General features: G+C 46.7%; 2 protein-coding genes across 2 annotated transcripts; one reads left to right on the top strand and one right to left on the bottom strand.

Annotated features, from left to right (window-relative positions):
- The first annotated feature begins 1,084 nt into the window (after window positions 1–1,084).
- Window positions 1,085–2,506, top strand: L228DRAFT_258105 (TPR repeat protein-like protein). The gene is made up of 2 exons (XM_018334053.1): window positions 1,085–1,569; window positions 1,664–2,506. The coding sequence occupies exons 1-2, from the start codon at window positions 1,134–1,136 to the stop codon at window positions 2,143–2,145; spliced, it is 918 nt and encodes a 305-aa protein (XP_018192268.1). The 5' UTR covers window positions 1,085–1,133; the 3' UTR covers window positions 2,146–2,506.
- Window positions 2,507–2,562: 56 nt separating this feature from the next.
- On the bottom strand, window positions 2,563–12,403 carry L228DRAFT_279883 (putative phosphotidylinositol kinase Tel1). Its single transcript, XM_018335735.1, has 10 exons — window positions 12,208–12,403; window positions 12,108–12,155; window positions 12,008–12,050; window positions 10,576–11,952; window positions 10,178–10,518; window positions 5,639–10,130; window positions 5,192–5,588; window positions 4,069–5,139; window positions 3,026–3,995; window positions 2,563–2,867 (listed from the first exon to the last, which is right to left on the bottom strand). Exons 1-10 carry the CDS (start codon window positions 12,236–12,238, stop codon window positions 2,848–2,850), a joined length of 8,790 nt encoding a protein of 2,929 aa, XP_018192269.1. The 5' UTR covers window positions 12,239–12,403; the 3' UTR covers window positions 2,563–2,847.
- Window positions 12,404–12,499: the final 96 nt, after the last annotated feature.

Here is a 12,499-nt window from a genome sequence, read left to right on the forward strand (position 1 = left end):
GCAGAGAGGGGCGTTGAGGTAGAAAAGGTAGTAAGCCGATCGGTCGGTCAGACGGCAAGCTAGGGTGAAATGGAATTGCTTTAGTTCGGGTTAAGGGCGAATTATTTGTAGTGAATTTTACCCAGTCGAGAAATAGATGAGGAAGGTGAAATTGAAATATAAGAAGAATAAAATAGATAATAATTCTCTAGGCAGCAATGACCGTTATGATGTTAAGGGGAGAGAGAGAGATAGGATGAGTGGATGATGGCGGGTTCATCAGCAATAATAATACAACATGAGAAGAATGTTCTCAGACCATCCTGTTTTGGCCCTGATAGGGAGAGAAACAAGTACAAGTACTCATGGGGCACAGTAGAGAGAGGTTGGGGCCCTTGGGGGGCAAACTGAATGATTCAATCGACTCGGGTTTGGTCTTTTAGCTGGCTCGCTCCTCACCAACTGACAAAATTCCTCTTTTCTCTCATGGTGGGGTCACTAAGTTTTACCGTCATAGGTTTGATCGGCCGGATCCGCTCACGAGGGCATCGCATCATCCCACGCTGACTGCGAGCCATTTTTCTCTCCTGTCTGTCTACGTACTACTGTATTATGACATGTGTGCCCCTGTCACCTACCAGCCAAGCACATATCGCACCAGAAACCAAACCAGATATTTGTTATGATTATATTGAATTTTGCAGATACTTCCATATCACTTAATTGAATATTTTATATAGGATATATACAAGAATTTATAAAACATGACCGAGGCATGTGACCTCCATGTGTACAAAATCCGATTATGTAATCTGTGAATGGCTTAGTAATTTATTAATCAGCCAACGAAGTGGTCCTAAAGTATCTATTCATAGCCTTGGCCTGTCATTGCTGGTATCACAAGTATCTGTACTTCTTTGCGCTAAGGCCGAACCTCTAGGATTTTCTGTACTCGATCTATCCAATGTCGCTGCAAACCTTCACGTTTGCCGACAGCGAAACAAACTGAGCAAACGAGCTCTATTCAGTTCATGATGTCAAGCTAGCGTCTAGAAACTCCCGACAGTTTGCCTTCCCGTACTATAGTTACCGAACTGAAAGCTATCAATCATTCAATCAATCACGAAAAAACAAAACCCAGAAGCTCTATCACCATGTCTTTGACACGAAGCATATTCCAGACGGCACGACCTAGGCTGCTCCGGCAGCCCATCGGCGCATTGAGCCGTCGTTTCTTTGCTGATGAGCGCGTTCCCGAAAACACTCCTGGTTTCCGTGAGAAGGAGAAATCGAAGCCCTTGAATCCTCACCTCACCAACACCACTTCGACTATTGCCAATGAGATGCCGAGTGTAGGCAAACAGGGCCCCCCGCCGGACTTGATCTCTTCGGTAGACCCCAACTTTACCCCCAAGGACTCCGTTCCCGGGCACACCGAGCACATGACGGGCCAGACGCAAAAGGGATCTTCGGACGGCGGGAACACCAATATCGAGCTCGAGGTTGGAGAATTTGAGGGCATCAAATTCAAGGTTGAGCCTCTAAGACGTAGCGGGGAGGATGTCAATACCACCCGTGCTAGGTTGTTATGTTCGTTCCTAGACTACATAAATTCCCCAGAACGGTTCTCAAGCCGAGCCAAATGATTGGAGCTGATTGATGTTTTTTTGTGATGAATTTACAGACCAGAGTCGAAAACGGGGGTGTCTCGAAAGTGATCTCCTCTTGTCCACCTTCGCCAACGAACATCTAGCTGATCTGAGTCCGAAATTGCTCCTCGAATATGACCACCTGCTAGACGAGAACGATTGGGATATATACTATTGGGCAACCCAAGAACCAGCTCCTACCTCTCAAGAGACTGCCGAAGGTGGTAGCTCTGCCGCCTCAACGCCTGCATCACAGGGTACTCCAGTTGCGCCGAGACCAGGCGAGTGGTCAAACACCGCTGGCACGTTCAGACCCGCATACCGACCCGTTCCTTCGAGATGGAGAGATTCTGAGATTTTAGCCCTTATTCGCAAGCACGTTTTGGAGCGTTCTGCAGGTGGCATTCAAGGACAATCTCATGCACGAGTCGATGGAGATTCCTTGGCTCAATCCGTCAAGGGCACTGGCGGAGGTGGACTGGGAAGAATGCCTGATATTAAGAATTTCGATTCGTGAGCTTTTTCTTACTGGCGCTGCATTTTCTGCCAGTTCACGCTCCTTTTCGTTCTTTTCATCTTTCGCGTTCCATATCGCTGGTTGGGCCAGACAGCGATGCTTTGCAAGTGTCTTGCTAATTGCATTGAGTGCGCTTTTAAGCGTTGAGAGTGTGTTTTCCGTCATTGACCACGCCGTTGGGTCAATATGGGCTTCTCGTCACTACAATCATTTTGGCGGCTATATCTGCCTCCACACAACCCTCATGTCATAGCTGGTTTACATGTAAGGAATATTTAATACAAACTTTTGAACACAAACGACCTCGTGCTTGTCTTTGTGTGTATAAATGCCATATATGCTCTACTAGCACAACAACACTCAAATCTTTTTCCCAATGATTCATCTCATCATTTACAAGACAAACCCTGAATAGATGCCATACAATTGTTATATGCAAATCGTGAAATGCTCCAGAACCAAGATAAGATCCGAGAAAATTCAGAAACGGGGAATAAAAACGGGTCGAATACGATCACAACAAAACTTTTATCTACATGCAAGCGTAGAAAATAAAAATGTGCATGAAAAGCATAAGGCAAAGGAAGATGAGAGGTTTAAACTCGAAAATATGGCAAAAGAAAACAGAAGCATATATACAGATGAGACCTTCAGACGCAGGCAATGTGAAGCGCCGGGATCAATGGCAGAGAAACGAATAATCTACGCGTAAGCAGCCCAACCTAGATAAGGAAAAAAAATTTATCAGCAAAGTACTCTCACAACTGCACATCAAGGACGCGGGGATCGGAACAAGAGACAGAGAAAAAAAAAGAAAGAAAAAAGAAAGAAAGAAAGAAAGGAAGGAAGAAAGAAAGAAAGGAAGAAAGAAAAAACATACCGCAGAATAGAACAGCAAGATTACGCTCATCAGTAGCAGCCTGTATCAACTCATTCACTGTAGCGCTGACACTCAAACTCTTGGACAGCTTTTTGGCAACAACGGTCAATGCACGGTGTGCTTCACCTTCCTCCTCATCTCTCTTTTTCGTACGGTCCGCTGCTCCTCCCTCGTCCTCCCCTCCCGGACCCGGGGTCTCATTCGGTGCCTCTTGCATGCGCCGGAGCCGACGGGGAGATACGGACCAATTGTACAATGGATCGTAGCGGAGAACATCAAGGATAGTCATGATGCTGTATGATTCTTTTCGCAGAGCGTCGAGGGTGAATTCGCAGCACCGTCGAAAGACGCCTTCTGTCTTGGTAACGCCCATGCCGTCTACGATATCGCGCGTGAGACGGAAGGGAACAACTTCCGGGATCGGCAAGACGCGTCCCTGTTCGAATGCGACACCAAGATCGATATGCACAACCTCGCCCGTGACCTCGTCCAGTAGAATATTGTGACAATGTCTGTCTCCGAGACCGAGAACATGGCCAAGGATGGAAATGGCGGCCGTGCTCCGGCTGTAGGCGGTTCGCTTCTCAAACCAATCGTCTGGTTCTTCGAAAAGCTCTAGGAAGAAATATCGTAGGACCGGGTGAAACCTCTCGGTGACCTGGCGATAGACTTTGAGACGTACGTCGGACGGCTTGGTCTGCACGTCCGCAATGGCTTTCCGACATAGCTGTGGCTTCATGTCTCTTGGGTAATGCGCTAGATGCGATGGCATGAGATAGTCATGAAGAGGTATTGTGTTTGACACGAATTCAATGATTCCAGCCTTGTTGTCCAAGGGGATTACTTTGTAAGTGCGCACGTGGATATTTCTCTGGCGGGTTAGGCGGTTGTTCTGAAGCAAATCATTGACTTGTTCAAATACTTGCTCCATGATTGCGTCTTGACGCAAATCGTCGTTGCTGCCTTTCACCTGCTTCCGAGTTAGACGGCACAGAAAAAAAAGCGGGGAGGGGAAACAAAATGAACGAACAATTGATACTTACAATTTGTCTATACCGGCGACCGTTGGACGCAATGACTGCCAGTAATTTGGGGGCGCTGACTCCGGTAAGAATAGATATTTCAGACTTGAATCGGCCGATATACGGGAGATGACTATAGTCAAGATCCGCTCGAAGGTCAACTTTCATTGTTGCTGGCGGAATTTTCTGGTTCGGCACGACCATATTCATGTGACGCCCAGCTGAAAGACTGGAGAAGCGTAGCTTGGAATTTGCGCGGTGTGGAGTGCCCGCTGGCTTCTCCATTGCGAGTTTGCTATAGAGCGTATTTGTGGTCGAAATGGCTTGCCAAATCGGCCCAGCCTGGGTATGATTTTTGAGTGTGGTGGCTATCTTGATGGCTGATGCGTTTCGCGATACCGCTGCCTCGTCCGAGCTAGACCTTGCCTTTGTATTGGTACTCGCAAAAATCTGGTACATCCCATGATAAGGGTGGTCTACACAGATTCGCATGACCAGAGACGAAAGCAATCTCTGGAAGTCGCTCTCGTTGTTCAACAAGCGCGAGGATAATTGGTTCATAAGAGTAGCAAATTTCCTGCTTGGAACTCGCTCAAGATGCCGTGAAACGGCTTTATTTGCAAGTTCGCTTTCTGACTGGTCGAGCCACAATGCGCAAAAGCGTAGGACATCGTTATTGAATGACTCACATGCGCTCAAGCATAGAAGGTAGTTCTCCAGGCTTTGTCGAATGAAAGCTTGACGGCTATCCCGGAGCCGCTTGAATTCTCGATCATCAAGCTCAAACCACTGCTTGGCTCGAGCCCGTTGTCTGCGAAGATCATCTCTCGATGCTGATGTTGCTTTCTTAATGAGGCTCTCAAGATCGAGAATTTCTTCTTCCTTCCTCTGCCGGAGTCGACCGATTCTTTCGTAATCTTCCAGATTGTCTGGATTTTGCAGCTGCTGGTCGCAGAATGCGGCAAATTCGTGAAAGACTGCACCGGCCTCTTCCCCTTCAGTAACACCTTTCAGTTCTGTAATGGCTGGGAGCAAGTAGTGATCAATGACCTCGTCGGGTCTTTCCATACGGGCTTCAGCAACCCGGTGCCCCTGGTCATAATCAGTTGATGCCACAATTGCAAATAGCGGGGGAAAACCTTACAAGTTTAGCCAACAGCTCTGCTTTTCCGAGGTGTAAAGCCTGGTTCTCTAAACTGACTGACGTATATGTATTTAGATTTTTAAGTAATCTAATCGACGCAGTAATTTCCCCCTGATCCCAAAGGACGTTTGCCTCCTCGTATTTTACTACTGCGCTAATATCTGCACCATTTTCTGCGAATTGAGGGACAAGATCTGAGAGATAGGTGGTGGTAGCCAAAGAGCTTTGAAGAGCTCCGTGAATACGGCTCATACGTGAAGATTCGAGAAGAGAACTAGCGTCAACAATACATTGCTGCCGTTGATCAAGATGTAGCCTTGACCCTATTAGAGGTCGCCTCCTGATTAAGCTGAAAAGACTCTCACGGCAGGAGAATATTTGAGCAACATCCTCGAATCTATACAATCGTCAGTACGATCAAGAATACAATATCACGTATTAACTTGCCTTCCTGACCGCATCCAATGGCACCGATCTTGCATTCTCGACTGGATATCCTCAAAATTTATTAGGCTCTTCGCGCTAATTACCTCGTCCATTTCTGTAAGTACTCCCAGAGTTCGTAGCCAAGACCGAAGTGATGATACCGTTTGATCTCTGCTTGTTAGCTCCTTCATCACTGAAAGAAAAGAAGAGTCTATGCATTGGGATATAGCGGAATGATCCAGAGCAGTATCAATACACTGAAATGCACGAAATGTTAAGCCCGCTTCGGATTTCTGAGTGGTGGGAACAGCAATATCCCACTGCTCCAGTTTTCGCGCCATTGACAACATGTGAGCGGTGGCCTCGCTGCCAGTATTAACAATTCCAGGGGCTCCCAATAAAGCATACGAAAGCCCATTCATGTTCAATGAGCTCAGTGCTCTAATCGTCCCCCATGTGTCAGATGACTGAAGTCCTCGTGAAAGCCGCATATTGCTGTCACAGTGAGCTGCTCGAAATGAGAGTGACTTGCCCCCATCTCGTTCATACTCAGCTCGATCCATTATCGACCTCAAACTAGATTCCCTCTGGATCCCGTAGAAGGAGTCCGGCTCATCAATGGACCGAAATATTTGGGTAAGCATATCGGTGATATCGACCATCCTTTGGGATTGAGAAGTTCGAGAAGTTTGCGGGTATGAGCACGATGAAAAGATTTCAGCAAAAAGAAGAGCAGATTTATTCATACCGCAACGAATCGCTGCATTTGTTGCAGCCAGGTAGTCAATCTCGAGCCAAAGCTCTCGATCTGCCTTTGTTGCCTCGTTCGGTATCGGCTGTGTACGTAAGTACAACAATGCCACGATGATTGATTTCAGCTGTGGGACGTTTTGCGGGATGGCTTTCTCAAACCATGAATTAAATGCTTCGGATAGCTCTCCTCTGATTTTGCGTTCCCTTTCAGTATCCCGTAATAAGACGAGATGAAGGATGTAAGGGAAAAGCTTTCCGGAAATATCAACTGTACTGCTTAGAACCTGGAATAACGAGCCCAGAATCGTGTCGTCGTTTGACGCATGACACAGTGAGATGCAGAGATTGCGAATCCAAAGGTTTTTGTCCATGCTATCATTTGGCGCAGCAGCTATTTTTATGCTTTGTTTCTCTGGCTCACCCCATGATAATCTAGGCGGCTGATAAGTGTCCCAGTCGAGTGCTTTGAGAATCATATCTGGCAAAGCCCCGGAAACCTCTTCAACCATCTCAGCGCCTTCCAGTCTTGATATTATTAGTTGAAGTGTTGTTTCGGCGATCCCAACAGTTCCTCGGTCATAACTTGCTAGGAGATCATTGAGCGCTTTGAGGATCGAGAATCTTGAATTTGGTTTCCGCATTGCCCCATTTTCATGCCCAACAATGTTTTGCAGCTGTGACTCCCGCAACAACTCTTCATGTATGGAGCCTGTGGAGATAAAAGCGCGCCCTACTACGCGGGCTGCCCAGAGCAAATAGCCATCGCCTACTTGGTCCCAGTGACATGTGCGTAGGACATTGGTTGCATTGGCCGCGGCGGCAGCATCTGAACCAAAAATATCCTCCTGGTAATTGAGACATTTCTGGAAATCTTCCGACAGAAAGTTTATACCAAGGTTGCGGGCCGAAACGTCCAGCAAATTTCCCTCAGCAGGTTCGTCAGAACCCGAAAGTAGAACCTTTAAAAGGTCGCTTTCTGCGCTACCGGGCAACGCATTTCCCTTGGCAGAAGTATTCCTTAAGGAATGGAGGAAAACTTTAAATGACTTCTCAAAGCCTTCAACAGCGATAGCCGACGATTCATATGATTCCAGGTAATTTAAAAACCATGATCGAAAATTTCGGGCTTTGGAGAGGGTAGTCTGATGCTGACTCTCCTGAGTCGTGGTCGCCTGAGCAGACGCGAGCAATTGCGTCAGGGTTGTCAGTACAGACATTGACAATCCGGCAATAAACTTGGGAACTTGTAAAAGATAAGAATTGCCCGTCTGGATTAGATATTGCATCAGACCTATTGTGTCCTCCGTGCACTGAGGCATGGCTAGAAACGGATGTAGTGACCTTAGGAGTCTCTCCAGCGGATAATCTTGTAATGCTGAATTGTCTGCCATACATATGAGTATCCGTATCCTTCGTATAACGGAGCAGGCATGAAGTGGGCCAAAAGCAGGGTGGATAGTATCCACAAGCTCTCGGAAAACATGTAGAAAAATTGCGGGCGTCCACAACTTCGCCAAGTCATGACTAGATCTCCGGCAGAAGTGGTCAATTTCGTCAATGAGATACCTTGACTTGAACGAAGGTTGTTGATTAGCAGGGAGAGCTTCCTCTGATGAACTTATTCCCTTGATCTCATGAAGAGCTTCCCGTGAAGCCTCGAAACCAAGGTGCTTGGCAAATGCTCTCTCAATCTGCTCCTCCTGATCAATCGTTTTGAAGAGCAGCCCGAGAATAGACGCGAAATCACGATCGATAAGGGCTAAGAACTTTTTGTTTCCCAAACGCTTCCGAATTCTCGCCTCTCCGCTGAGACTTTGACTTCCATTGCCAGGGGGCATGCTGATGTCCCGTGCGACGCAGTAAGCCACAGCCTTATGAAATGAAGCATCGATAAGTCTTTCTGCTGGAATCTGGAGCTCATGCGCCAGTTCATCGATTTGGTCATCTTTCCCTCGCATAAGAAATTGGCCCACAATCTCGTCTTGGACATCATTAAGGAGACCACTGAGGTCGCTGTAGCCAAAAATGATAAAGGGAAGGGATTGAAGGCTTTGATTTTCTAGCCATGTGTACAACAATTGTGATTTGAACAGACGTAACAAATTGCGCGGATATGGCAATCCCAGTGCTTTGGAAAGATCTCGGACACTCGTTGTAGCGTAGCCCGTAGCATCAGGGATAAGTCCGGGTGTTTCAACTATGTGGTACACCGAACGGCGAAGAAGAGTGTACCAAGAAGATGCAAGGCGAGTCAGAACCAGAAGCCGTAACCCTATTCCCTCAATCCAATCCATATCTGACGGGAGGCTGTCAAGCACATCATCAAAGATTGCCTCATGCTTTTTCAGGATGAAGAAATGGAATAGTTCAGGAATGCGTTCAGCTACATGGTATTTCACTGACAATTCACCATCTTGTAGTACTTTAAAAAGACTAGTCCTTACTGATGGTAGTGATAGTGACCTTGCGTAGTCTGGTTGCACTTTTAGTATTTGGTGGAGGAGTGAAGCTATGCCTACCAGAACTCTGGATGATACAATACTCCTTCCGAGCGCAACAGTGACGAACCATTGGTATATGTCAGAACCAAGCTGATACAATTCTTCAAAGTCTGGGTTTGTCCACAATACCGCCAAACTCTTCAAGACTTCTAAGCAAAATGCTAGAGAGAGCTCGCATCTCTCATACTCATAAACTTGGAGAATGTCTCGTCCGAGGTACTCCAGGAGCGGCAATGCATCTTCAGGCTGAAATGGCAGTCCCAAGGAGCAAATTTGTTGTAGAAGAGGCCAGCAAGCAAGTGCCTCGCTAGGTGGTCGGGATGTCATCCAATCAACAAAAGAATGAGTGACGTGAGAGTAGGGCTGAAGAGAAAAGTTTGAAGATTTCATAGAGGCAACGAGCCTCAGACAAGCCAGCGTTGAGCAGCGAAACGAGGAAATACTCTTCTTTGCCGTCAACTCTTGTCGTGGCAAGATAAGATTAGCGTTTTCTCTTGCTTGGCTAATTTGAGATTCTGATTCTCCGATCACGTCTAAGTCGTCATCGAGTGCTATACTTTCCTCTTTCCTTCGACGATTTTCGAAAGCCTCATTGAAGACCGGTGCCCAAAGATAAGCGCTGGAGGAAATGAGATCGGAGTTGGTCGTCGATAGTGCTGAAAGGAAATGCGACAATGAAGGGTTAAGAACTTCCAAAATGGCGTCGATGAAATCCTGTCCGAAGTCCGCTGCAGAAATACATTCGCCCACTATTTTGACGAGAGCATCGGTTTCTGTGCTAAGATTTCGTGACAGATGGAGGTCTCGAAAATCGTCGCAGGAAATAATTACACAGGTGATGACGATAAAGGAGGTAACAAATCGAATCATATCTGCATTCATCTGGCCCGAACTTTCCGATATGAACTTGATCAAATGCAGTTTGATTGTCTTACTCTGAGAGATCAACGCCTCCAAGATGAGATTGTCGACAATGTGAAAACGGGCTCCATTTTGATATAGGTCTGGCATTGGGTCGGATTTGGCGGAACCAGAGCGATTGGGAGAACCGCAGCTACTTAGCATCAACAAGTAGTCAATTAATGAATCATATTGGCGTATGTGCAGCGACGTCTGAGCAATGGGGCCACAAGAGAAGGAGATGCAATCGTTGAGCGGATGCAGAGCCCTGTTCGAGCAAAGAAAGAGCAGATTTAGAATGTTGGATGGTTGAAAATGCTGCGACATTTGCGCAACAAAATGTCTTTCAGTAAAATCCCCTGCCAGGTGTTAGTATTATTACTTCCCGGAGCCTGTCAACACTCACCAGCAGCTAATCTTTTAAAAAGCCAAGGGAGCACACGCTCTGACGAGGCATTCCCCACATTTGGGGTGTCCAGGAACCTCTTTTCCAGAAGCACGATCCAAAAGCAGATTGAAGTGTCCGTCAAATTAGTAGGCCCATAAACCTCGATGGATGAAATCATGGTATCTGCTAAATCGGCTATGAGACCATAATCTACAAGGCCCAAAGCAAGCAGATTACTCAACAGATGGCAGGAGAGTCTGCATTTGGATGGTGAAGCAACACTACGGGCAGTGACTTGCCAAATCTGGAGCCATTGGCTTTGAAGAGATTCCGCGCGCGCGGTTTTCTGGCATAAGCAGCTGCCGAATAATTGTGAGTACTACTGAACTTTGCTCGACTCAATTTATCAGACATACCTGGTGATTGCCATCAATGTCCATGAACTTATTGTGCCGTTCTCATCTGCGATACCGGAGGACAATTCCTCTAAGACTTCTTTCAATTCACGTTCCTCGAACTCTCTTTCCTCAACAAGAAACAATATCCCTTGCAATGCGCAGAGCCGAGTCGAAAATTGCAGAGACTGTGATTGGCGTAGAAGTTCATGGTGCATGAAAGTAATTCGCCGCCGCTTGTGGGGATACGCAATTTCCGATGCACTAGCAGCACTATCGGCATGAGTCTTGATGGAATCCAGACAGCTACTGAGACGAGCTATGGTCCTTAAGAGCATCCAATTTTGTTCAGCTCTTGTCCGTCCATTTCGCAAAAAGCAGGATGTAAGATGTAGAGGAGCATTCTCAAGAGAGATATGACGTCTCGTTGGAAGCCCAAGGTCGTCAATCTGCAACTGATCTCTTTCCAGACGTTTTGAGTATTCCGCTAGTAAAGTCTCCAGTAGACTTTCGACGTCTGACACCAAATCCTCATTGTTTTTTTCACGCAATAGGCTGTGCAAGTATGCATCACCAACGCTCAAAGCAATAAGAATTTCGTCTTTGAGTGAGGACGATTTTGTTGTCCACAAGCGCTTAGCTAGCGGGATAACCGATCTTACAGCGTATTTGGTAAGCGCGATTGATTCTGTGTTTATTTTCAGGAGTATGGAGTTTACTGCCGCAAACGCTGCTTGATGATAAACAACTGCTGTTGGGGATGACTGCATGCAGCTAAAAATAGCAGATAGCAAATCAGCTGCCTTATCCACCACGGGAGCATTGGAACAGCAGGCGAGCTGCTGAAGACCGAGCAACAGCTGTTCTAAGGTGCTCCTGGAGTTCTTTTGTGGCCCATCTTCCCTAGACGGGGCAATCGATAAAGACCGGGAAACAGAAGCTTGCCGATGAGTACTTCTGGTCCCATATGGCGTTGAGCGGCTAGCATGAGAGGGCGTATCCTCGTCCTCGGCCGGCAGGGCAGCAATGCCTTGGCAACAGAATTCCACCACGGCAAACCATTCGGTTTTGGCCAGATGCTCCACATGAGGCTGAAATTCAAGGATGCTGCGGAGGGACTTGAGATAATCTAAGGTTAGTGGTTCACAATAGCTTCCGTCTGCGAGTGGCAAGGTCTGTATTATATGATCTATTAATGCTTTAACGGTTTTGGTTTTCAATCTCCGGAGTCCGAATTCAACAACCAAGCGAAGAGCCGAAGCGTATGATGAGAGCCTCGATGCGCTATCGTTCTGGCGTCTGTTGGTATCGGCCCGTAAATATACCGACTTTTCCTGCTGGGAAATGCGAAAAAGAGCTTCATAGATTTTATGATAGCCCTTGTCGGTGAGTGCATCACTAACAGATCGATCAGACTAAATTCGGCTACAAGAAAAAGGCAATTCAAACCAACAGCTTCAGGCCCCGACGATTCTGACTGAAAATATGCCGAAGATCTAATGACAATGAATGTCAGTGGAAGACCCCGTGACAACTGGAGATGCTTTAGCTACCAGCAACGCCTTCAGCACGGTCCTTTGCTTTTTCAGATGAAATCCTGACTAGTGCATATTAGCAGCTGAATAAATTCTTTCACAAGGCAGGACTAATTACCTATCGCTTCATTTACATTGATTTCCGCCATTTTGACGGTTTTATTCTCGCGCTTAGAGGCCAAGCCTCCAGGGACACCCTAAAATCACATCACTTGAGAGACCAAAATGGCTCGGTATCAGAGACAGTAGCCTCTGTCTAGGAGCAACACCCCAGACAGTGCAGATAAAGTTGATTAAAAGGCAGAAAATTCTGGTCAAAAGACCAAGCTATCCCACCAACAACGTAGAAGCGGGACCCAGTGTCATTGGAGGTCGGCGAATAAGAATTACAGAAGACTCCAAAGACCAAT

The sequence above is a fragment of the Xylona heveae genome (genome assembly GCF_001619985.1).
Source record: "Xylona heveae TC161 unplaced genomic scaffold L228scaffold_1, whole genome shotgun sequence".
NCBI classification, from domain to species: Eukaryota; Fungi; Ascomycota; class Xylonomycetes; order Xylonales; family Xylonaceae; genus Xylona; species Xylona heveae.

Excerpts from the sequence above, each read along its gene's own strand:
- L228DRAFT_258105 (XM_018334053.1), top strand. The coding sequence starts at position 1,134 with ATGTCTTTGACACGAAGCATATTCCAGACGGCACGACCTAGGCTGCTC. Across the intron at positions 1,570-1,663 it reads CACCCGTGCTAGGTTGTTAT|ACCAGAGTCGAAAACGGGGG; the intron begins GTTCGTTCCTAG and ends ATGAATTTACAG.
- L228DRAFT_279883 (XM_018335735.1), bottom strand. The coding sequence starts at position 12,238 with ATGGCGGAAATCAATGTAAATGAAGCGATAG. Across the intron at positions 12,156-12,207 it reads CAATGTAAATGAAGCGATAG|TCAGGATTTCATCTGAAAAA; the intron begins GTAATTAGTCCT and ends AATATGCACTAG. Across the intron at positions 12,051-12,107 it reads CCGTGCTGAAGGCGTTGCTG|ATCTTCGGCATATTTTCAGT; the intron begins GTAGCTAAAGCA and ends CATTGTCATTAG.